Source organism: Mycteria americana, chromosome 2 (genome assembly GCF_035582795.1).
Source record: "Mycteria americana isolate JAX WOST 10 ecotype Jacksonville Zoo and Gardens chromosome 2, USCA_MyAme_1.0, whole genome shotgun sequence".
In the NCBI taxonomy this organism is placed as follows: domain Eukaryota; kingdom Metazoa; phylum Chordata; class Aves; order Ciconiiformes; family Ciconiidae; genus Mycteria; species Mycteria americana.
In genome coordinates, this window is record NC_134366.1 from 25,793,565 (window position 1) to 25,817,676 (window position 24,112).

Below are 24,112 nucleotides of genomic sequence, written 5' to 3' on the forward strand. Positions count from 1 at the left end.
TCTGTTGGACCACACCTGGGCTGACAGGCATCTTTTCTCCATGGCTGGGGTCAGGGACTTTCAACTACTAATACTTTTACCTTGCTGGGTAGGAACAGTCATTGCTATTTTCAGATTAAATCCTTTCCCACAAGGACACCAAGTCCCTGGACAGTTTCCGAGTGCTGCTTTGGAAGTGCTTTTCCAAACAGTAACTTCAAACACAAAAAATGAGTTTCTGTAGAACCACTCTGTTCCCTGTGGAGAAGAGCAAGACTCCTTCCAAAGGGATATTGGGTGTTGGAGTCTAGTTTAGGTTGTCCAGGACTTTCATCTTGGAACCGAAGCAGAGACTTGGGGGATGAATGTCCTACATGTAAAGTTCTGTGGTGTGAATACCATACATACCATTGCCATTGTTTTGTTTTACCTTTTTTCTGTGTAGGAAATATATATATAGTCATCTGTCCCTTGTCCCTGCCCCTCTGCTGCTGTTTTTGCCACATCTGTTTTTCAGCGTGCTTCTCCGAGGTACCGTTGGGATTCCTGCCAGGTGGGAACTTAGGTGGCAGAAAGCAGCCGTACCCTCTCTTATGTTTCATGTCTGAGGTCACCTAACATGCTCAAAGTCAGAGGTGGTGAATTGGCCGGTGACTTCATTGAGCCTTTACTATCTGATACAAGGTTTGGAAGGACAGTAATGTCTACTTGAACGATCCTTACGTGACAGAGTTTTTTGGCGTATTGCCTGTTCCACTTGTAATAATCTATAGTTGTTCAATGTATTGAGTTGATTGGCCTATTTTTAAATCCTGTTTCCTATAAAGATGAGAGAAAGCATAAGCAAAGGTCCCATTCCTCTGCTCCCCATAGTTACGAGATCTGCTGGCAGGAATACCTCTTCTGAAAGTGATAACTGTGATTTCATTGCACCACTTTTAAAAGCTAAATAGTTTCTGAAATAGTTTATACTTCTGAAAGTTATGCTTTGAATGTAGTTTGTGATGGGAGAAGTGCCAAATCACAGCAGTAACTCCTGAAGGGGAAAGAATCGGTTAAAGTGTTGACATACCTTAATGTTTACTTGTATGATGACTTTTGTTAAAGAAACAGTAACTAAAACTGCTTAATGGCTCATGCTGTCTGCTAGACCGAAGTTTCTTTTTGGATATCCTTTAAATGGATATTCCATTCATACTGAAAAGTTCTTGCCTCCTTTTTCTCTTGATTGCATTTTATAAAGCATAATTGTCATCTTGTGTGTGACAAACCAAAATATCACCTGTACTGTCTCTACATAGATTTGGGGAAAGTACTTGTAATAGTTACAGTGCCATTGATCACATCTTCATGTAGCACCAGTTTTAGACTGTGCTGGCATTTACAGCATCTCAATGGGTGTCTGGACTCCACTGTTTTAAGTACAGCATTACATTGATTTATACAGCAAGGGCAAGAAGGGGTGGTGAATCACATAGATTGACTTCTTATATGTCATGAGCTCTTACAATTATTTAACTTTGTTTTTTATTCTGGTAATGTAGCTAAAGCAGATGTTCAACAAAATCATCCAGTTTTGAGGCTGCACTGGCAAGAGATAGTTTCCACTACTTTCTGGATTGTCATCTTCATTGGAGTGCATGAGGGTTGTTCTGCATGTAGAGTTAGTAAAAGAATAGTCCTCACTCTGAAGAACCTATGGCTTATGGAGCTAAAACAGATGAAATGGGGTAAAAAGAAAGGTCCTGTCTTACAGATGGCAAAATGGACTCAAATAAAAATTCTGACTAGCTCAGAGGATCACATGGGAGCATCTAAAAGAGGCTGAAAATGAAGCTGTGTCCTTTGTGACAAATACTATGCTTTAACTGGAAAATGGTCCTTACTCTCTTACGCAAAAAGAAAACTGGAAATAAGAGGGTAGGTTAGGCTTCTCCTGACTACCAGCAAGGAACTACCAGGTGGTAGACAGTGGTTGGCAGGTCTAAGAGCTTCTGATGCTAGGTATTCATATATATCATTTGAGAGGCTGAAATTTACAAGAATTACTTTTGTTATGCAGTACAAGGGAAAAATGATACTTAAAAGACTTAATTAGTGTAATAGAAAAATTCAAACCTGTACTTTTCCTAAAAGCAATCTGGTCATGCTGGTGAAATCTAAGATCATTTGTATGCACAGGAAGATCTCAAAAATGTGTTATGAATCAGTCTTGCTCAGTATACTGTTGCTTTTTTGCATGATAAATCACTGTAGAATAAGTTCTACTGTTAGCTGGAGCACAGGAGTGGCAGGTCAGCATGCCCGCTGCCCAGGGGCAAAAGCAAAGCTATAGTGGTAGCTTAGCTCTTGCTGATGGAGGGAAACCTGAAATTACCAATGAGTTTACTACAACCTTAAGCTGCATAATTTTGAAGTTATACCCAGTGCTCAGTACTGATGTTTTAGACCTGCTGCTTTCAGATTTGACAGAGCAGAGTTTCAGCGTGAAGTTGGACTTGGCCTATCAATGACAGAATGTAAAACAACTGCTTAAATATTGTTTCTCTTCAGAGTTTTATAGGGAGGGTAGACAGATTGGAAATGTGTACCCATCAACAACAGCATAAGCTCAGCTCTGTGGGCTTCACAGTGCGCTGTGGTCAGCGGCCACTTGGAGAGACTGTTTTATTTCTGCTAGGGAACTATTGATATAGGTGAGAGAGAAGTGATGAATGAAACCCCTTGGCAGTGCTGGCAGAAGCGCTGCAGTTGCAGAGCGGGCAGAGGAACGTGGGGAGGGGCCTCTGCTTTTGCACTTCTCTGCGGTCTTCAGACTTTTCCACTAGTGACACTGGTGTTCAGCTTGTGCATCCACTGAGGTGTTTGACTTCTGAGCAGGGGCGTAGTTGGTGTACATCTTGGTTTTAGTCATTTGCAAGTTTGAAGTTGGCTATTAGAAGATGATTGTGGGGATTTTTATCCTACTCCAGATTCAGTCAAGTGACCTGAAGGTGAAAGTGTCCCCTTTTAATATCTAAGTCCAAACTATTACTGCTTCCAGTAGAGATGATCAATAGTAACAGATGTCTTGCATTTTTTTTTTTTTTTTGATGCCATGCTTACTTGGCCCATGTTAGAGCTAGACATGGAGATTTTCCAGTGGAAAAAGAAACTACAAGCAGCACTCATGGCATTATTGTCTATAGTATGTTTATAGCTGTGGATTCCAAACATTTTAACCAGCTGCAGGTGGCCTTTGGTAATTTGAAAGGACGACAAGTACAGCTTTTGAACCTTTCCTCCCTATCTCCTGCCCCTGTTTTCTAGATCATAGGATTCCATAGGCTGAGAAATACTTACTGATTTATTTGCATCCATGTTGATTAAGCAAAATGGAAGCGCTGCTATTTTAAGAGTAATTTCAGTTTACATTATGTTAAAACATCTTTGTTGGTAGCAAGCGTCGCAAGAACACGGATCTGGAAAGAACAGTGGGAAGTACGTGGGTGCATGTCTGTGCATATAAGTTGTTTTAGGGAAAAGAAGCCAATTAATTTTACAAGAAGGCTAATTAAAAATTCTTTGTGCAGCAGCTCTTTATCTTTTCTCTCTGAAGTAATATATCTTTTCTCTCTGAAGTAATAGACCAAAATTACATAATTGCCTTAATTTTGGCCTGAGAGGGAATTATCATTCGGAATTAAGGGGTGCTGTTCCTTTTCTCAGTTAAAACTTGGTTAATTTTTAGTCTTGGAGAAACCATTTTAATGAGAAGAAGTGAACCCTTGTGAAGCCTGGTTTCTAATGCTGGTAACATCCTTCATTAGAGTTGACCTGGTGGATGATTGTTTGGCCAGATGGTACTGGGCAGGAAATGTACTTTAAATTTTTAATGTACAAAAGAAATCTTTGATCTACTGTTACAGTGCATCACCAAAACCACAAAACATAAAAAACACAAGGTATAGTCACCCAGTATTTCTATAAACAATTGAAATAAGTTGGATTTCAAGGCACAGAATTCCTCCGGGGAAATGGCAAAGAATAATTTATTGGAGAAGTTTGTATTGGAGACACTTTGGGTTATGGGGGAAGAGTCCTGATTAAATGGTAATGGTAAATATTTCTTTTTATTTTTTTCATGTTAACTATTTTACAACAGCAAATTTTCAGAAATGCTTAGATTGTAGGTGCTTGAATGGAACATTATGCTTCTTTGTATGTATTTGAACAGTACGGTTGATAGCAAATTAACACTGTCTATCCTTAAATACTTGAGAATATAATGGAAAAAGTACATTGTAGATTCTTGTGATTTAAGGAGCCTCTTGGGTCTTCTTGCCTCACACTTCATAGCTTTTCCCTGCAGCCTGAAAGCTAAAATTATTTCCTTTCTTCTCAAGCAAAAGTCGAGTCTCTTATGGGTGAAAACAGAAGCTGAGGCCTTGAATACAACCCCCACCAACTGTGTGATTTTAAAAAATGTCTTATACGTTGGAATGTATTAAAATTAAAACCATAAATGTACATGACTGGAGAATCCAAACTCACTGTTCTGCTCATTTAGTTCTTTTGACCTAGCAATAGCGTATTTTGGTAGCTTAAGCAGCAAGTTGCAGTCTTCGGGGCTTGGCAGGGTCATACTTCACAGTAACAAGGAATTGAACTTCTGTGCTTTAGTGTGCCATTGAGCTGCAGTCTCACATTTCAGTGCCTGGGAATTGATTTACTGATTTGATTTTCTGAGACATATGGTGGTAATAATAATAACAACACTCTATAAGCATTATTTAAAAATACAGTAATATACCGGTATTGGATCTTCGGCAGGCCAGCCCTAAAGTGCCCGCACAGACTACCATCATTTATTTAAGTTTAGTCTCATCCAATTTTAAACAAATGGAAATCAATACTGTTTGTGGATATCGGTGGCTAGATTGGAGAAAGGAGTGAAGTGGCATTTTTGCTAGGAACACATTGTACGAGAAAACACATGTATGATTTTATGTATGTTCCTCTTTCATCTTTCTTTGTCAGGATCTTTTAGTACACTGTACAAAGACAGGCTTTTTATTGTTATGACTGTGGTGTGTGTGTCCTATGTAAAATGCATGTGCTGTTTGCAATTTTAATGTAGAAATAGAAGATGAAGTCCAGTGTCTTTTTTGATGCTGGCTGAGGTATGGATTGACATGGACTTTAAGCCTGTCAGAGTCAATAAATGCTGTTTTTTCCTTTCAGATATGCGTCACAAAGATGTCTACACGGAACTGCCAGGGAATGGATTCAGTGATCAAACCTCTGGATACAATTCCTGAGGATAAAAAAGTCCGGGTTCAGAGGACGCAGAGTAGTTTTGATCCATTTGAGAAACCAACTAATCAAGTGAAGAGGGTTCATTCAGAGAACAACGCTTGCATTAACTTCAAAACTTCATCTGCAGGGAAGGAATCACCTAAAGTCAGGCGGCACTCCAGCCCCAGCTCTGTAAGTCCACAGTCCTGACACCTGCACACGTACCAAACGGTGAAATTAATAACAGCAAATGTTTTCTTGCTTAAGAAGGAATTGATTACTTGGAAACCAAACAAAAAGCTCATGGCTGCTATTAAAGGTGTTTCCCATGTATATTTGTAGTGTTACATGTAACATAGAATAAGAAAATAAACTTGAAAAATAATATATTTTGAAATTCCTCTCAGATATTAGCTAGGGTATCTTACGGGATTTCTAAGCATTTTCCTGTCCTGATCCTGGTATGGCATTACAGCTACTATAATGTTTGAGCTGCAAATTTTGTAGAGGGTTGCTTATTTCCGAGGAGGAATTCTTTCCCATGAAGTTTAGGAAACCACATGAATTGCCTTTTTGACTTTCAGATTTACGTTTTAGAGAAAGAAATCAGAGTTGACAGATATTGTTTACATTTTTAAATTCTCTTTCTAAAATCAAGTAGTAAAAATAACATTTATTTCCATGTCAAACTGTGTGTGTGAGAGAGAGAGAGAAGAGAGAGAAACAACTGAGAAGGGTTTGGCGATACATCATCGTTGTTTTGTTCTCAAGTATTTTGAAAGAAACTAGATAAATAAAATGTCATATCTTTCATGAATAATGCCCAGAACAGATTTCCCCCCTAAAGACCTTCAGAATTATTGAAAAACTATTTCTGTTATGCTTTGGCAAGAAAAATCCATAATAATGTGACCTTTGAGTTGAAGACTACAGATCTAAGCAGAATGGATGTAACACTTCAAATCTTAGTTGGCGTAAAATAATTCAAAAGGTGGATTGCCTTTTCTTTGTTCTTTTCTTTCTTTTTTGTTTTGCTCTATCTTCTGGACATCTTCTGTCCTCCCTACAGAAGTCTGACTGAATTCTGTCAAACTTCTAAGAAGAAATGACAGAGATTCATTTTCTGTAGATGAGCTTTGTTTAACCCATGTGAATTTAACGGATAAGATGTCATGCCTCCAGAGGACTGTCCTTTTTAGAAAAGGTTACATTTTAAAATGTAACCATCTGTAGCAAAAAGAAATTTGCTTTTTCATCATCGCCTGGCATTATATAGCTGCTGCCAAAGATGTCTTCGATGTGTTCCAGATGAGTTCATAACAAGGAGTTCTTACCATAAAACTTTTACAATCATTACGGATGGATGGAGCGGTTTGCACCGTGTTTACTTGTGCGTGATGCCTGATTATTGTTTGGCACCACACCTGTCAATTTAAATGACTTTTTTTGAAAGTCTTTCCTTAAGTTTTTTTGTGGTATTAACTCTCTCCCCATCTCTGCTGTTCTTATCTTGTTCCTCTTAGAAACTATTACTAATTTCTGTTAATGCTTTATGTACTTCTTTTCTATTAAAACTGAAGGGTTTTATTTCCTTTGTTTCCCAAATTTTGAAGCAGACTTTTTTTGAGACTGCATTATTGGCAACTTGTTCTTTTCCAGAGGGCTGGTACTCTACTGCATCCATGCTATCTCCTATGATCCCAGTATTTGCTTATGTAAATGATGTTAATGCTTCATATTCCAGTATGCTGCTGGTTAGAGCTCTAGCTAAATGTACGCTTTTGGTAATCTTCTCCTATGCTGACTCACACAGACTTGCTGGGGACGTCTCGTGTTAAAGTAGGTGCATAGGAATTTCCTGAAATACAGTTCTCATTTCTCAACTTCCTGTAATTCTCCCTGATTTTTATAGCTCTCTTCAGTGAACTCAGTTCTTCCTTCTGCTTGGAGGCATTATTGGTTATTTTTGACTCTTCCTCACAAGGAGTGATCCGAAGAGCACCTGGCAAGGGATAAGTTGTGGAATAATGTCAGCGGTCATGTCAATGAACAGGGAAGAGCAGAACTTCACAGCAAAAGGTGGTGGTAGCCCTCTGCTGATTGCAGGTCACACTTGGTCCTGCCTGGCAGACCTAAGTTCAGATGTGCAAGGCAGAGATATGATCAAGTCGCCTCCCTTCCCCCAGACACTGAATACGTTGCCTCAGGCAGGAGATGTTCCGATGCCCATTTCATTGAGCATATGTCTATGTGGTTAGTTCCAGGAATTTGTCATTCTCTGGTTTTGAATTACACTTGAAGGGTTTTGAGTTTCTTTTTTTCTAGTCCTGATGTTGTATAGCAGATGCCCTTGCTACTTCCTCTTCTGATCATTACTTCTTTTTCTCCCTTGTCAGAGGACTGCTACATATTCTCCCGTATTGAGTTATAACTTGATTCTCTGGAAATTCATCTGCTGTATAGATTATACCAGTCTGAATGCGCATTTCAGTTTCTGTAAATGTTCTTGAGCATGCTATGCCCTCTGGGTCACACTGGCTACAGTTGTGTAGTTGTGTTTCAGTTTTGGCTCTGCTTTTGGTAAGCTTTATTTTAAGATACTCTGATAGATTTATGCTACCTTCAATTTGCATTTTCTATGCTTGATTAGTAGAGGAACTGAATTAGAGATAGGCTTCCGTTTAGTCTTTTCCCTTTCATCTTTTAAAGTCCTCTGTAGCCATCAGGTGGGGAAGTGATGTCTTACAGAAGGTACATGGATGGGGCTTGCAGTCTCTATATCACTGCCTCTGCTCAGGTGAAAGTCCTTTATTTGTCTCAGAAATAACATTTTTCAAGATGTGACCTGAAAGACCTTGTTTATAATGCCCTGGGGCGTTAACTTCTGTTTTGATTAGTTTCAGAAGCTTTATCAGCTCTCTGCTTCAGTGTTTGGTGAAGATCACCAAATAATACTCTGCAGGTAGCATGTTACCCATTTTGTGTTTTCCGTACCTTCAAAATGCTCTGCACCTTGTGATGAGAAAGATGACACACACACAGGTTGGGGGAAGCTGGAACTCCATGTTCCCGCCCACAGATTGTCACTTGGAAAAGAGATCACTTGCTCTTGAACATGAAGTAATTTTCTGCAGTTAATGTCGCACCTCGTTGCAACCCGGTAGAAATCCCGTGTTGTTAATTAGTGCAGTAGCATACAGACAGAAGTTAGCATATTATTTTTTTGTTGTTATAAGACAAACTTAATTTTTACACTTAGAGTCTTTCCACCTGACATTTACATACTCATTATGTAAAACAGTCACATTGCGCTGCATTTTCTTTCCCCCTTCTTTTAAACATAAGAAAACACCTATGAGTGTGATTTCCAAACTGTTTAAGCTGATTGAAATTGGATGTTATTATGGAATGAAATTTCCAGCAGAACAGACTTATCCTTTTATCACATCAGAATAATGGATAATATTCACCTTGGAGGTAGTGAAATAGGTGTTTGCCTACCTGTGTATCACCTGTCGGGCACTGTTAGAAGGAGGGAACTTTGCTCGACAAACCTTTGCTCTGATCCAGCCCAAAACAATATATATGTGTATATATACATGTATATATATTATGAATGTGTAGCTATAGTTGTGTGTACTTATCTATCTGTCTATATCTATCTTTCTAAAAATCTTTTGCTGAGTCTTTTGCCTACCAAGGGAAGAAACTTGCTTTTCTTTTCTCCCTAACTGAAGAAACAGTAAAACTACAAAATAAACTGGACAAAATAAAAAAAGCACAACTCAAAACCAAACATATGCCACTCTTCCCAAAATAACACTGGCTTTGGAAGATGATCTGACTCTAATTCTCTGAAAGTTGTATTTGAGATCCATTCTCTTCAGGCATGTGGCCTTATTTATTTTTCTCCAGTGCAAGGTGAAGTTTTATTGTATTCAGTGCACACATTTTATACACTAAAATAGTACTTTTGCACAGTATGTAAATAGAATATTGCAAGTTTTATAAGCTAGCCATCTGGTCAAGATTTAGTTACGTAGTGATACACATCAGTTTGTTTTCTTTGAAAGGCTCTAGATCCACGGCAATGAATTCAAATGTCATGCTAAGGTATATGTACTACCTTTCAGTTACTTTTTAAACACTAAATGCAGCAAAACACTAATCTTCTACCAACTCACATAAATGTAAAAAATTCATTCAGATAAAAATAATTCGATAAGCAATGCTTTACTGCATTGACTCTGCACTCTTTTTGGGAGAGCAGTCTCTCTTCTGTTTCTGTAACTTCTATTAATTTTCAGTCCTGTTATATGCAACTTTCCTCCAAAAAAGTGCAAGCAAAAAGCATGGACTGATCCTATTAACTTGTTGTAAATCGGTTGCATAAGAAATCTAACTTTAAAGCAGACACTAAAGTCAGATTTTTGGCTAAAAGTTAGGCATCGTTTCTGTCTGCCTAAACGCTTGGTGTGCCGTTCTCGCCTGTCTTCCTCTTCAGGTGTATGCAACCTTCTCCAGTTTTAGGAACCTATTAATTACTAGGGTAACTGCATCCTTCCTGGTTGATACTTTTTATTGAGGTAGGATAATTTCAGAGTTCAGTGTAGAGAGCGGATTTTTCTTTTCTGGCACAAGGGAAGCTTTGATAATCGTTGACCTGGAGGATACTCTCTAGATGATAAGGCAGATAAAATGTGGCAGTTGGTCCAGCTCCTGTGCTTTAATGGTCTGGAGAACAAGTAAACATCTTTAAAAACAGCATCCCGCCCTTTCACAAAGAACTCTATAGTTGCTCCTGCTCAGGTTGCTCTTAATTTATGGCTACGTGTTAAAGGGTTAGAAAGATGCCAGCAACAGGATGGGATCAGATAGAGTTACAGCTCAGATTATTGCTTGGTTTGGATTCTTGAACATCTTTGTATCCCTTGAACATTGCCCTGGAAAACAGTCCAACTTGCAAGGTTTAAAAAAGAAAGAAAAAAAATGTGATCAAATTGACCTGTTACTGTACATAGGATGAAACCCTTAAGAAAGGGGACTGATTACTGTGAAACTTGCATAGGATTTTGTAAAAGAAGCTTTACCATTGTGTCAAAGAAGACAAAATACAGATAGGTTAAAAAAAAAAAAAAAGTTCAGTTCTTGTGATTTAATCTCAGTTAGGCCTCTTGGCCTACGTTTTACTTTCAAGTCTTTCTAGCAATGAATTTATTTCTTTGGAGACATATAACGAAACAGACCTTTAGTTTTGATTCTCAATAATTTACAGTGGTACTGTGAACATAGTATTTTTCCCTTGAGGATAATTTTATATTGAAGTTTAATATCCTGCAGTTTAAAAAAAAAAAAAGGTCTATTTAAAACTTAGGCTTGGGAGCGTGCTGGTTAAGTGTGACATTCACAAGCTGTTTTGCAGTTATGAAAACTGCATGAGAACATAACCCACACAGCTTCTATAAGAATAGTCAGGTGATTTTCAGTGTAATTTTCCATTAAAGCTTTCTTTACTACATAGGTTTTGAAAATTTCCGAGAAAGAGAGGTATTCACATGGCGACGTAGTGCAAGGACTCATACTGCAAGATCTTGGATTAAACCTGTTATCCCTCCTGCAGTCTATTATCAGTGAAATGGCTATTTGAAATGAACTGGTCAGAAGAGACAGTTTCCTCTCATTTCTTTTTCTCTCTGTTATTTTTAATACTCTCATGTCAGTTTGAAATACTAGCTTCTTCTATTTCTGTATTCAGCATTTTGGCATACTCTTTCTATCCTTGTTACTATGATCTGTATTTCCTTAACCAGAGGGGAAAAAATATCTAATCTTGGTTACTGTAAGCTGTCCTGCTAAAGATGCTCACTCCTTGTGCTCAGTAGTGCTCTTAGACTAATCTTGCACTGGGAAAAATGTAGGCTAATAAGAAGAAAACTACCTTAATGGAAATTATTTTCAAGGAAAGTGAAGCATAAAGGCAAACAACTAAAACTCCCGGTGGGTTTCCTGAAGGGAAAGACGTGCACTATTCTGCACTCCAGTTGCCAATGTCCTCTTGGGGATAACATGATCCACCGCAACCTGTGCTTTCACAGTGACTTGGGACTATGTTCAGTTACTCAGAGACATGAGGACCTTCACTCCCTTCTGTTTTAGTAATTCTTCTATCTTTCCTATTTGAGTTCTCTGGAAGATTTCTCCCTAGCATGAAAATTCACTTTTCAGTGATTTTCCAGTGGTATCAATTTCTTGCTGACTGGTTGTTTACTGCCTATTTAACTTTTTGCTCATTAAATAGTTCAATCTTGGTCACACATACACCTGTGTTTTATTTTTTTCTTAGCTTTGAAAGTTCTTTTTTTGTAGCAAACACAAAGCTCTAACACTGAGCAACGGGCTTCTTTATGCCGAAGTAGTCCCACTGATGTTCAGTATATACAAATCTGTGTGGCTATAGGGAGGAGATCTCCTTTTGGCTAATATCCAACAAATCATGATAAAGTTTTCATAGAAAAGATTTGAAGGCTTTAATTAACTAAACAAAAATTTTACACATTCAGTAAATAACCAGTTTTTAGACATGGCAAAGATTGTCCGTTTATCAGTCACATTACATCATGACGTATTTTGGTCGAGAACCGGATGAATATGAACTGGCAGTGCGTCCAGGTGGCCAAGAAGGCCAATGGCGTCCTGGCTTGTATCAGAAATAGTGTGGCCAGCAGGACTAGGGAAGTGATTGCCCACCTGTACGCGGCACTGGTGAGGCCGCACTTCGAATACTGTGTTCATTTTTGGGCCCCTCACTACAAGAGAGACATTGAGGTGCTGGAACGTGTCCAGAGAAGGGCAAGGAAGCTGGTGAAGGGTCTGGAGCAGAAGTCTGATGAGGAGCGGCTGAGGGAACTGGGGTTGTTCAGCCTGGAGAAGCGGAGGCTCAGGGGAGACCTTATTGCTCTCTACAACTACCTGAAAGGAGGTTGTAGAGAGGTGGGGGTCGGTCTCTTCTCCCAAGTAACAAGCAATAGGGCAAGAGGAAATGGCCTCAAGTTGCACCAGGGGAGGTTTAGACTGGATATTAGGAAACTTTTCTTCATGGAAAGGGTTATCAAGCATTGGAACAGGCTGCCCAGGGAAGTGGTTGAGTCGCCATCCCTGGAGGTATTTAAAGGACGTTTGGATGAGGTGCTTAGAGACATGGTGTAGTGGTGGACTTGGCAGTGCTAGGTTAATGGTTGGACTTGATGATCTTAAAGGTCTTTTCCAACCTAAAGGATTCTGTGATTCTATGCCAGTGTTTTAGAGGGTTAAAAAGCAGTAAGGAGGAGTAAGAAAGGAAAATTAATAGTGGTAGAAGCATTGTAATGTTAGATGTTCAAAAAGTAGCTTTGAACAAACATTATCAAAATATGTTCATTCAGCTAAAATTAGCTGAATTTCAACTAAAATTAGTACTCTTTTCTGTTGTGGAATCTTGTCTGGGTCAAATTGGAGGATTGCACCAGCTTTCTAAAACATAGGGGAACTTCTTGTGAGTCTGCTGCTTGTGAGATATGTTGGTGGCTGATGCAAGCACTGTACAACTGACATGCTCTGGGTATGTCTCACTCGCTATGTGTATTTCAGTCAACCACATCCTAGGCAGAATATGGGACTCTTGTGACTCAACAAACACAAATCTCTGTGTATATGTATTCCAATATATTTTACCAGAAGGAATAAAATACTTTAAAAGAAGAAATTATACTTAAAAGTGAATTTTCTGTATTTGATTTTAATATTAGCATTTGTTAAAAAAAAAAAAAAAAAGGTACCATAATCTTGCTGTAACAAGGCATATTTTTTTAACAGAAATGGTTGAAAAAGATAAACTAATGTGGAGAAATCTGAATAACAAAATTCATAGCCATGAAGCTGAAAAAATAACTATATGAAAGGGAAAGTGTAATAATAAAGTAGGCTGAAATGTTTATAATTTTCAGCAGTCACATGGAACTTCATATTATTTGGATCCCTTCCATAGCCCTTTATTTAGATTCCTTTAAACTTAAAAGTTAAGTTTTGGAAAGTTTTGTATTTTTGCATTATCTCAGTCAGTCTTCACCTCCTTTATAATCCAGAAATAAAAGGAAAGGTGAGAAGTGTATGAACTTCTTACCTTTATAAGCAATTTGTGATTATAAGTTTGAATTAATGTGTGAGGCTTCATTTAAAAAAAAATTTGAGAAAATTCTGGGGTAATGGTAAATTTGTTCCTTCATCTTCTAAAGTAATTGCATGTGCTCAGTGAGATCTGTCTTGGTGTTTCATTAAGGAGTGTCATGCAAATTAGTTTGCAAAGTCTTCTGCTGCCTCAGAATTTATTTAAATTTTTTTGGTAAAATCCTCTGAAGTGCTTTTCTACACCAGATACCTTCAAAAATTGTAAGCCTTTTAAGATTACAAATGCAAGGAAAAATAATGTCCATTTTCACAAAGGAAGATCTAGTAGTGTGAGAACATGGGCAATCCCATCTAGTGATCCAGTTGGAATAGAGCTGAGCTCCACTGTGGAGGTGCTGTAGCCAGGAAAGAGGAGGATATCAGCCAGGATATCAGGAGGCTGATATCAGGAGGATATCAGCGTGGTTTTACTGCATATGGGACAGGCGGTAGCTAACGGATTGAGTTGCTGGTTGTTTTCTGGTTGTTTCTGGCTTGCTCCTACCTAGCATGAGCAGGCACCAGACAAGAGATTCGGGCTGCCTGGGGAGGGTGGCAGGTCAGCAGCTGAGCCCTGGGGCACTGCGTGGAGTTGCTCCTGAGGACAAGACAGTTGCAACCAGCACCTCTTTTGTGCAATCAGGAGCGAGCTCTCCTCCTGGTCCCGCCAATGCAAGCTTTTAGCGTGTTGCTTGTTCTCAGTGAGGATGCAGCAGCTTCCAGGAGGAGAATGAGTCAAAAGGCATGACCTTAAATCTGTGCTTCTGGCAGCTGGAGTATAGAGAAATGAGACTGAGGTTGTAGGAATAATTACTGTTGATGATTTACTGTGTGGTAATGGATTAAAGGCATCCTGTTTCCTATCAAGATCTTAATGCATTACAAGTTGTTGTGACCTTTATATTATGGTTTCCAGTGGTATAAAATAAAAGTAAATCTCAGTGTGAAAATAGAAATGGGTGTGAAACACATGTGTAAAGTCTGTCCTTTTTCTTCCTTGCCCTGTGAGGAAACCAACAGTGAACCATTTACTGTTAACTGGGGCAGCATTTCTACTCCGAACAAAGCTGCTCACTGTGTGTTCACTGCAGCCTGCAATTTGAGAAATACTTGGCTATCCCTCTTCATTATATGGGAGACACTTAAACATCTAAACACTTTTTTTCCTACAGTTTTGTAATATTGCATTAGTCCATAATTGGATACTTTAAATGAAAAAGCTACTTAAATAAATATTTTAGTCACATCTATTAGTGACATCTGTAATAAAACTTTGATTAAAAAAAATAAAAATTTTGTTTCTAACCAGGCAGAATGCCTTTTTAAGCACAGATTGGGAGCTGAGAATATTACTGCCTTATCTATAATGAAGTGGTCCAAATAATGTAACAGGAAAGAGATCTGAGGGTTCCCGTATGACATATTTTCCTCAGTCTATTCATATTTAGGAATTGGATAGCAAGAGAGTAGGTCATTCTGTGTATTGGAGGGAGATGAAAGGGCTCAATTTTGCAAACATACCTGTGTATATCCTGATACCATTCAATAGAAAGCTGGGATTTTAGTCTCAAAAAAGCGGTGTATATGCCAAAGTGCCAGAATTATATCTTAGGACAAATGTAGAATTGTTGAGTAAAGAGAATTTTTGTATTTTCTGGCTAATGGTTAAATGAGTGTAGTGGACAGGTATGAGGTACCAAGTCATCTTACCTGGGATGCTCTTGTCTGTTTAAATAGAAGTAATTTTTGGGCTCAGTTGTTTTAAAACTTTTGACCATGGTTTTAAAGGAATTTACACACAGATGTGTCCTGCACTGTAATGTTTGTCTCCTTTCAAAAAACCTGAAACTTGAGTACACTTTATAAATCAGGCGTAAGATCCTCAATGTGAGCGTACACTGTGTGCAGCTGTGCATGGCTTTGAGTCTCCCAGTTGAATTCAACCCAAAACATGCTGGATTTGCTTGGCTACTTTTGTTTGTAACGTTATAACCACAGTACTAACGAATCAGGCCCTGCATCTGATTTGAGCATCAGTGCTCACCCTCCAAAATTTCTGCTCTATATTCTTTTGGTTGGTTTAGGTACAGGACATCTGAGCACTGCAGCCTGAAATATAAGTACATAATGCTAAGGGCAGCTGCAGGTCAGTTTTTTGCAGTGTCCTTCTGGTCTTGGAGGGAAAATAAAAAGCCCTTTCCTTCCAGACAACTGGAAGGTGAGGAAATTTGGGAAAACGGGATACACTTCAAAAAACTCAAACATTTTCCAAGAAGTTCATCGGAAAGTTGTGTACAAAAATGCTTACCTGCAATGCTTCCAAGTACTTCTTTTTGTACAAGTTAGATGTTATATTGCATCATTTGGAATACCATTGTTTCATAGAATAAAAATCTGGAAACGTAATTTATACAATACTATTCCTCATAATCTCTCTCTCTCTCTCTCTGAATTTTTTAATATCATCTTTCCAAATGAATCATTTTCATGTCAGGTGAATTTCTGTTTTTGCAGCGCTGTGGTGTTCTCTGTTAGGAGTGGGGCAAGTACCAGTCTGTTGCAAAGGCCAGCTGAACTATTTGGCCCTTTGAGCAAGAATCAGCGCTTAGCTTGGTTCAGTTGTAGACCTCTCACTTAGGCTGCAGATATTAAGGCTACAGGATTTTATTCAACTATGCTGCATGTACCTGCTGTTAAAAGTACAGTGTAATTATAACCATAATCTGAGGACTGTAAATATAATTCAGAAACAAGGTACTCTCTGTAAACATGCTTTCCTGTAGTATTTTGACCACTATCTGAACAATGGTTGATGTAGTGGGGTGGGCTTTAGTCTAAAAAATAAAAAAAAAAAAGCAGCTCTTTTAATCTGATTTGTAGGGCAGATAAGACTGCTTAGATCTCTTAACAAAGATAAGCTGTCTTAGTTGTTACTGATCTTTTTCCCTGTATGAAGTGATATATGTAAAAAATAAACCAGAAATGTCTCTTTGATTAAGAACAAAATCGTTTTGATAATTCCAGTGATGTAAGTATATGGTTGATATCGGCAACCACCATCTGGGATGTTGAGTGATGTTTGTTTGAGTAGACCATTATATTGTTTCATTAGCTCTGCTGTTAATTATTTTTTTTATTGTTGGCTGCTGAAAACATGCAGGTCTATGAATTTTGATAATGACGTTTGCTCTCTAAAGGCTGAATCAAAGCAGTTAATGTTGCGGGTGCAATATATGCTGAAAGGTCATCTTTTTTTGTTTTGTTTAGCCTACAAGCCCCAAGTTTGGAAAAGCAGACTCATATGAAAAACTGGAAAAACTGGGGGAAGGATCCTATGCTACAGTATACAAAGGGAAAAGCAAGTAAGTGGTGGTTTTTTTAATTTAATTTTGTGTGTAAAAGAAGATAACCAGAAGGTATTAACTGATGTTGCTGCACTTGTACATAGATCCCTATGAATGAATGCAGACTGCTACTGACTGCCATGTGCTCTAGTGAAAGAGGCTGAGACCGTATTGCATAGGTAACATATTACCTTCACATCAGAACAAGATGAGATCCCATCTTGTTAATCTGATGTTTTGTTTGTACTTCAATGTTGTACTACTTTCTCAATATGCATACCAAATTAAATGTAAGATATTTAATCTTTAGGGGTAAGAGTACAATATACTGTCAAGTAGATTTCTCTGATGTTTTGAGAGCAATGCTGAATATGTGCAATGAGTTTGTTAGGCTTTTGTTTGTCATTATTAAAAAGCTTGAATAAAATAACATGAAGGGAATGAACGTAATTTTGGACTGCTGTAAGTTGAGTTTGTTTACAAAAATTTATTTACAATCGTTGCAACTACTCCACCTCAAAATAAGCTACTGTATACATGTCAAATATTTATTGTTTTCAGCCACTTTAACATTATTTGTTGCAACTTTATCATCCCCAATGCTCTAAGTGCTTCTATATTGTATAAAATAACTCAGTAAACACACTTAAAATATACTTCTTGAGCTAATGCTTCAGTTGAGATTTAGCTTTCATCAAGCGGAGTGTCTTCTGCAAGTTCATATATTTAATTGAGTTTTCGTAATCAAATTTTTAATAATAATAAAGCAGTTCTGAGAGAGGGATTTGGTATGTGCAATATCTTTATTTAAAAACTTTGTCTAGTGAATGATAGATGAGGCAACTTACCATTCTCAGCAGAGATAATATCATGACAGTCATGGGACAGAATAACTACTGAAACAAGGAAATACGTGTTAATATTTTCCAGGGTCATTAAGTTAGGTAGGTACTGAAAATTATTTTTTTCACTGAGTATTTGTAATAAATCAGAATGAGGGGTGTCGTCATCTCTCAGTAGCTTTGAGATTGATGAGCATAATGACAGCTGATATGAATAAAAACATATTCTAAATGTAAAAGAAGTATTTACACATCTGCCATGCTGGTGCATGTATCGTCTTTCACTGGCAGTTTTCTTCAAGAAAATGCAGTCACATTGTATTGTTAATGGTTCAGTTATGCATCACCATAAGTTCCAGACATTATACATATGTAAGGTTTTTACTGGTGTCTACGTAATATGAGAAAACCGTATAGATTTCAGCTTGTGCCTTATTACTAAAACCCTTTAAAAATCACAGCACGTATCTGGTGATAGTTACCCCATATGCCTTGGCTTTCAAAAAGATTGAATTAAGGCAACAGGGCTGCTAGATGTCCCGTCAATCAGTGGAACAGACTGAAAGTTAAAAACAAAGCAAAGCGCTTCCCTGAAGCTATTTCATTCAGAGGTGGTTTGTGAACATGTTACGAAATGTAGATTGGTTGGAAATATTAATTTGTTTTAGTAGAGCTAACTGCAGATCTGTAAGAAATACTTCAATGATTTTAATGGTAGCTGAATAATAAATTGAAATTACTGGGCTCTCTGCATTCTCCATTATAAATAGCAAGCTCTGAATAAGTAGTGTGAATTATAACAGTTATATATAACTTTATTCTGCTGCTTCGTAACATCTTTTGCAAGGTCTTTAAAATGTATTTTGAAAAAAGTGTGTGTAACTAGAGTGTGGATAAGAATGCATACGTAGAGAATATTCCTAATGTTATAGTAATATTCCTTCACCTGCTTAATTTTGTTTGGCTTACTTTTTTTCCCGCTGAGAATCGAATAATTCCCATATTACATAGCACAGTCCAGATTCAGCACCTCCAATCCAGACTTCCGTTTCTTGAACTAGGGAAACAGTTGAACTACTTCACAGGAAGAGGAGGATATTCCTTAAGAGCAAGGGAACGCTACAGGGGCTGTCTGCTATTTCTAAAGGAGTTGTTGGTTGAGGTAATGTGGCCCTGTTACCTCTTCTGTCCCCATGAGAAACTGAGTATCTGGCATAGATGATATCCCCAAAGAAGAGAGAGCATCACTGCTATGACATAGTATTGGGGAAGACAGATGGACGGGGGGGTGAATGGATGGGCCAGTGTTGGCTCTGGCCATTCCGTGAGAGCCTAACTTTGCTGCTGCTTTTCTGGCAGATTGACTCTGTTTATAGCTTTATATCTAAAATATACAGGAATAGATACAGAAATTTTTTTTCTAGCACCTGATGTTGGTACATAGGGTGAGACTATGATACGCATCACTGTGTTCCCCTGGCTGCAGGCTCAGTGGGAAGAAAAATGAGCAAAACGGGTCAAAAGAGGACTGTTTGTTTTGGCATGTGCCCAGTTTTGACTGCTGAAGGATTAAGCCCTCATGGCACACTGCAGAACGCAGACATGATGTGTATTTGGAAAAGCTGTGTAAACAAGTGCATTTTGGAAAACAAGTGCATTTTGGTCAAAATGTTTGAGAATCCCTAATTCTCAACCAACTCTAATGCTTGGCTTTCTTATTTTGCCAAAATGTTTCTGAGATGTGTCCTTAACTGTAGTGGAAGATGGAGAATTTAAGACCAGATTGAGCTGGTTTGAATGATGCTTTGTACTCAGAATTATTGTGCTTAATATTTATGACCAGCTGCACGTGGTGAGTAGTGGGGTTTGGTTTTTTTAAAAAATGCATTACCTGAGATGTATTTCATCCTTTTAAATTATTTCCCCTGCTGATCATAACAATGGAATAAAAAATTGAGGACCCTAGCTTACTATTTGAAAAGACTAAAAGATACATACCTGCCTCCAAAGACACCAAATCAGCCATTCCTTTCCTAAAATTTAATGTAATGTGTGCAGTAAGTTGCTTTCAGGGCAAGCCTGGCTTTTTACAACTTGGAGCAGGGTCAGTGGTACCAAGCCCTTGCCTTCCTATCAAACCCATTACTTTTCTGTCTGTTTGAGTATTTGTGGCAGTATCCCAGGAAAGTGAAATGAAGTGGGCTAATTCCTCCTACTGGATGATGGATTTCTCTTTTTGTAGTCAGATAAAAATGATTCCCTGGAGTGAGGAAGCAGCAGAGTGAACAGGACTGTGTTATTGGGGAAAGTGAAGTAGTATTCTCTTAGGCTGGGCTTTTTTGTTTATTGGAGAAATAGCCAAGCAGCCATTTGTTTCTGGCTGACGGTTGCATCAACAGGCAAATATGTTTGATTTCACGTGTTGCACATCAGGCATGCATAATGAAACTCATCTTGGCATGTCGATTCTCTGCTTTTGTTCAGGTTAGATTCTCACATGTTACTTTGTTGTATAAAATCCCAAGAGGCTGCTTACTGCATGAAATTCAGATCACTTTGAAGTGATTTCTGCTTTTTTTTTTTTTTTTAATATAAAATTTTTGAGAAGTAGGCCTAGTAATTTACTGATAATGCTGTAAGAAATGATGCAAATTCAATTGACTAACACAGTGAACATTTGCTATGCAATAGGTGCGAGGCAGTAGGTGCCTTTTGAAGTCTTGTATAATTTTATTTTGCGGTTGAGCTGAAGTGCTGTCTGTCTGTATCTTCCTGCTGCCAATGACCTTCTTCCCTTCTTGATTGTAAATGTACCTGAACATACAGCAATGGGATCTGGCTTGATCTGTGGTACATAAATGTTGATGTGAGTTATGAGAGTCTGGAGACGACGCTGGTGACAGCACGGGGGAGCTGCTGCCAACCAGAGCCCCTTACAAAGCAGTGCGGAGGCCTTGCATCCCCACACTGGGAACTCTGCATATTGCACTTAAGGGAAAAACCTGTGCTTTTGGCAATATTACGAGTTGGCATGGGTTCTGTCCTCTCCTCCCACTGTGTTCAATTGCCCTTCAAGGCAAAGAATTAAAAAAGATTACCTCGGTTAAAGTGATGTGATCTGTGACTGCTGCTTGCACAGCATGCGTCTCTGTTTTGAGAGGCAAGCCAATGGTATCTCCGCTGCTTCTGCACTGCTGTGATCTTGATCTCCTTCTTGCTTGTCCATGTGATTTTTAGTGTACCTTTACTTTTTTTGGCACCTTTGCTAAGTTGCATGTGCTCAAAGTATTGCAAAAATGTGTAGAATTTTAACAGAGAGCTCAATCAACATGTTTTTGTCTAATTTCCCTACCACAAAATTACATCATTTCAACTCATCCCTAATAAAATCCTTGTCCTAATAAATTCTGATCCCTATCCCTTTTAACTATTAATATGAGAAACTGGCAGAGTACTGAGCAGAGCACAGTAGAAGTTGATGCTATCAACGAGAGCTTGAAGGCTGCAGAGGTGTAGGACAGTCCTTCAGTCGAGGTACCTCTCCTATTTCTGTTTGAAATCTGACTTTTTTGTGTTCAAGGTGATTCCAACATGTACCCAAAGATGAAAGGTATTTTTTCAGGTAGCCAGGGCTTTTTACATTTATCTCCATCAAAAGCAATACCTTTTACTATTCACCTGAAACTCAATAGTGAGTTTATGGTATAAAGAGGGGATCTTAGAGAGAAATTGTGCTTAGGAGGGCAGGCACCATGCTCTGCATCAGCTGTGGTTTCCATGCGATGTTATTCTTGGGGCAGCAGGGAATATTTGAATGATCAGTGGGAACTACCTGTATTTGTTGTTGGCATGATGTATTGTAATATGCATTACAAATATATAGCAGACCATCATATATATATATATGTTTGTGGATGGCTGCTCACAAGAAAAAGGATGACTTAAGTATTTTGATTTTTATGATGCTGAAACCTTCATTGAGGATGACTGACAGGGCTAATTGCTGTTCTGACTTTTTTTTTAAGTTGCAGAATTTCTTTTACTTGTCACGAAACCTCTGTGACTCTTGCATTGTCTTTTCTTTTGTTTTATGTGGAATCTATGCAAGTGCCATAGGCTTCGGATGGCCTGAAGAACTTGCCATGGTTTTGTCTGTCATGCTGTTGCTTTTTAGTCATTCTCCTAGCTTTACTCCATGCCATGTGAGGTGTTGCGTTCACATGCTCCCTGATGTTTCATGTGCAACAGTCCAGTTCACAGATAATATTTTCTTCATGTTTTGGCCAATTTATTTAGACTGAATATTTCAAAATTGCTCTGGTTCATGTTGCCTTAGTGACCTAAACTTTCTGAACCTTTTATTTCTTGCAAATTGTGTGAAATCAGTGTTCATCTACAAATGAAACTCTTTTCATCTGAGGATACCAGATGGCTGGAAAACGAATATATATTCATGGATTTTGAAAAGGCACTTTATGGTTACCTACTAGAGCTTCCCAATTTTTTTTTCATTTTTTTCCTCCCTCTTTTTTTTAACTGGTGTGCTTAACTGATTTTTGTAGGCTGCTTTTTACTATACATTTTAAAGTCATGACATGGGTTTATAAAGTGTAGATACATAGATGCTTTTAAAAAAATCTCTAGCATTGTAAATCTTTAATAAAAACAATAACTTCAAGTTGAATTAGGTGCAAAGCTAATGATAAATACATGTTGAACTAAAACGCCAAATGGTGGAAAAAATTATTAAAGTAGTGTAAGTACTAAAATAAGTTACTAAGATTCTAACTAGAAGATGAATCATTGATTATATTGATCACTTACTGAGCGAATTTCTCAGTATTTAAAGGAAATATTGGGAGATTTTTCCTCTATTGTTGTATATATAAAGAGAACATTACACTATATATGCTGTGCTTCAACCTGCAAAGCAGTTTACAGAGGTGACTTGGCATTATTATCTCTCGTGGCAGGGTGCGAAACTGAGGAAAGAAAATCTATTGTATTACTTACCCAGGATTGCACAGGAAAATGTGATAGAAAAACTAGGATAGAACATAGTTATATTGGATACGACTGCTAAAAGTTATTGGATAGTAATTTATTGGCACTGACACATATATGCATGATTGGAATGATAGAGCAAACGCTAAAGTAATTTGCCAACTAAATGCCATTATGCACCAATGTATTTTCCAGTTAGTTGTGGAATGGCATCTCTCAGAAGATCCCCTGTGACTGTCTGCATGCAGAGTTGTAAGAGGCCACTTTACTGTCATGGTTTAGCCCCAGTTGGCAACTAAGCACCACACAGCCGCTCGCTCGCTCCCCCCCAGTGGGATGCGGGAGAGAATCAGAAGAGTAAATGTGAGAAAACTCGTGGGTTGAGATAAAGACACTTTAATAGGTACAGCAAAAGCCGCGCACGCAAGCAAAGCAAAGCAAGGAATTCATTCACTCCTTCCCATGGGCAGGCAGGTGTTCAGCCATCTCCAGGAAAGCAGGGCTCCATCGCGCGTAACGGTTACTTGGGAAGACAAACACCATCACTCTGAATGTCCCCCCTTCCTTCTTCTTCCCCATCTTCATATACTGAGCATGATGTCATATGGTATGGAATAGCCCTTTGGTCAGTTTGGATCAACTATCCTGGCTGTGTCCCCTCCCAACTTCTTGTGCACCTGGCAGAGCATGGGAAGCTGAAAAGTCCTTGACTAGTGCAGCAACAACTAAAACATCTCTGTATTATCAACACTGTTTTCAGCACAAATCCCAAACATAGCCTCATACCAGCCACTATAAAGAAAATTAACTCTATCTCAGCTGAAACCAGGACATTTACTTATAAGCGATACCACTATGTTTGTCTTCAAATTCTCTTTATATGAAAATCAGTTCTTTATATGAAAATCAGTGGGGCCGAAAGAGATGTGAGGTGTATGCGGACCGGTATGAGGACCAGTGCTGCGCATCGCTCTCCCTGCTGCCAGTCCCAAGTGATTTCTTCCAGCAAGCGTGAGTCAAGTGCAGCCCCTGTGCTTAGATGAGCAGCTGATTAGTTTGAACTGAATGATGTAGGCTGGTAGGTAGGGATGAGGGACCTGGAGGTAAATGCTCTGATGCTGCTTACCTGCTCCTATTCAAGTAAGGGCTGCCACATTGTTTTTATGAGACTGCCTTGAGTCCTGTGAAGAACAGGATCCCTGAGTTCCAGTGACAACACTAATTCATAATTTAAATCCTTGTCATGGTTTAACCCCAGCCGGCAACTAATCCCCACACAGCCACTCGCTCACTCCCCCCTGGTGGGATGGGGGAGAGAACTGGAAGAGTAAAAGTGAGAAAACTCGTGGGTTGAGAGAAAGACACTTTAATAGGTACAGCAAAAGCCGTGCACGCAAGCAAGGCCAAACAAGGAATTCATTCACTGCTTCCCATGGGCAGGCAGGTGTTCAGCCATCTCCAGGA

The 24,112-nt window shown here is 38.6% G+C and overlaps 1 protein-coding gene across 7 annotated transcripts in view; it reads left to right on the forward strand.

Moving 5' to 3' along the window:
• CDK14 (cyclin dependent kinase 14) overlaps window positions 1-24,112 on the forward strand; it is a 357,378-nt gene that overhangs the window by 81,554 nt on the left and 251,712 nt on the right. For all 7 annotated transcript variants that reach the window (XR_012774172.1, XR_012774170.1, XR_012774171.1 and 4 more), the window contains 2 exons: window positions 5,203-5,448; window positions 16,726-16,820. Coding sequence is in view for 4 of the 7 variants with exons in the window: in XM_075492799.1 (XP_075348914.1) it covers window positions 5,203-5,448; window positions 16,726-16,820 (341 nt within the window). In the remaining 3 variants the exon portion in view is untranslated. The remainder of the gene's footprint in view (window positions 1-5,202; window positions 5,449-16,725; window positions 16,821-24,112) is intronic.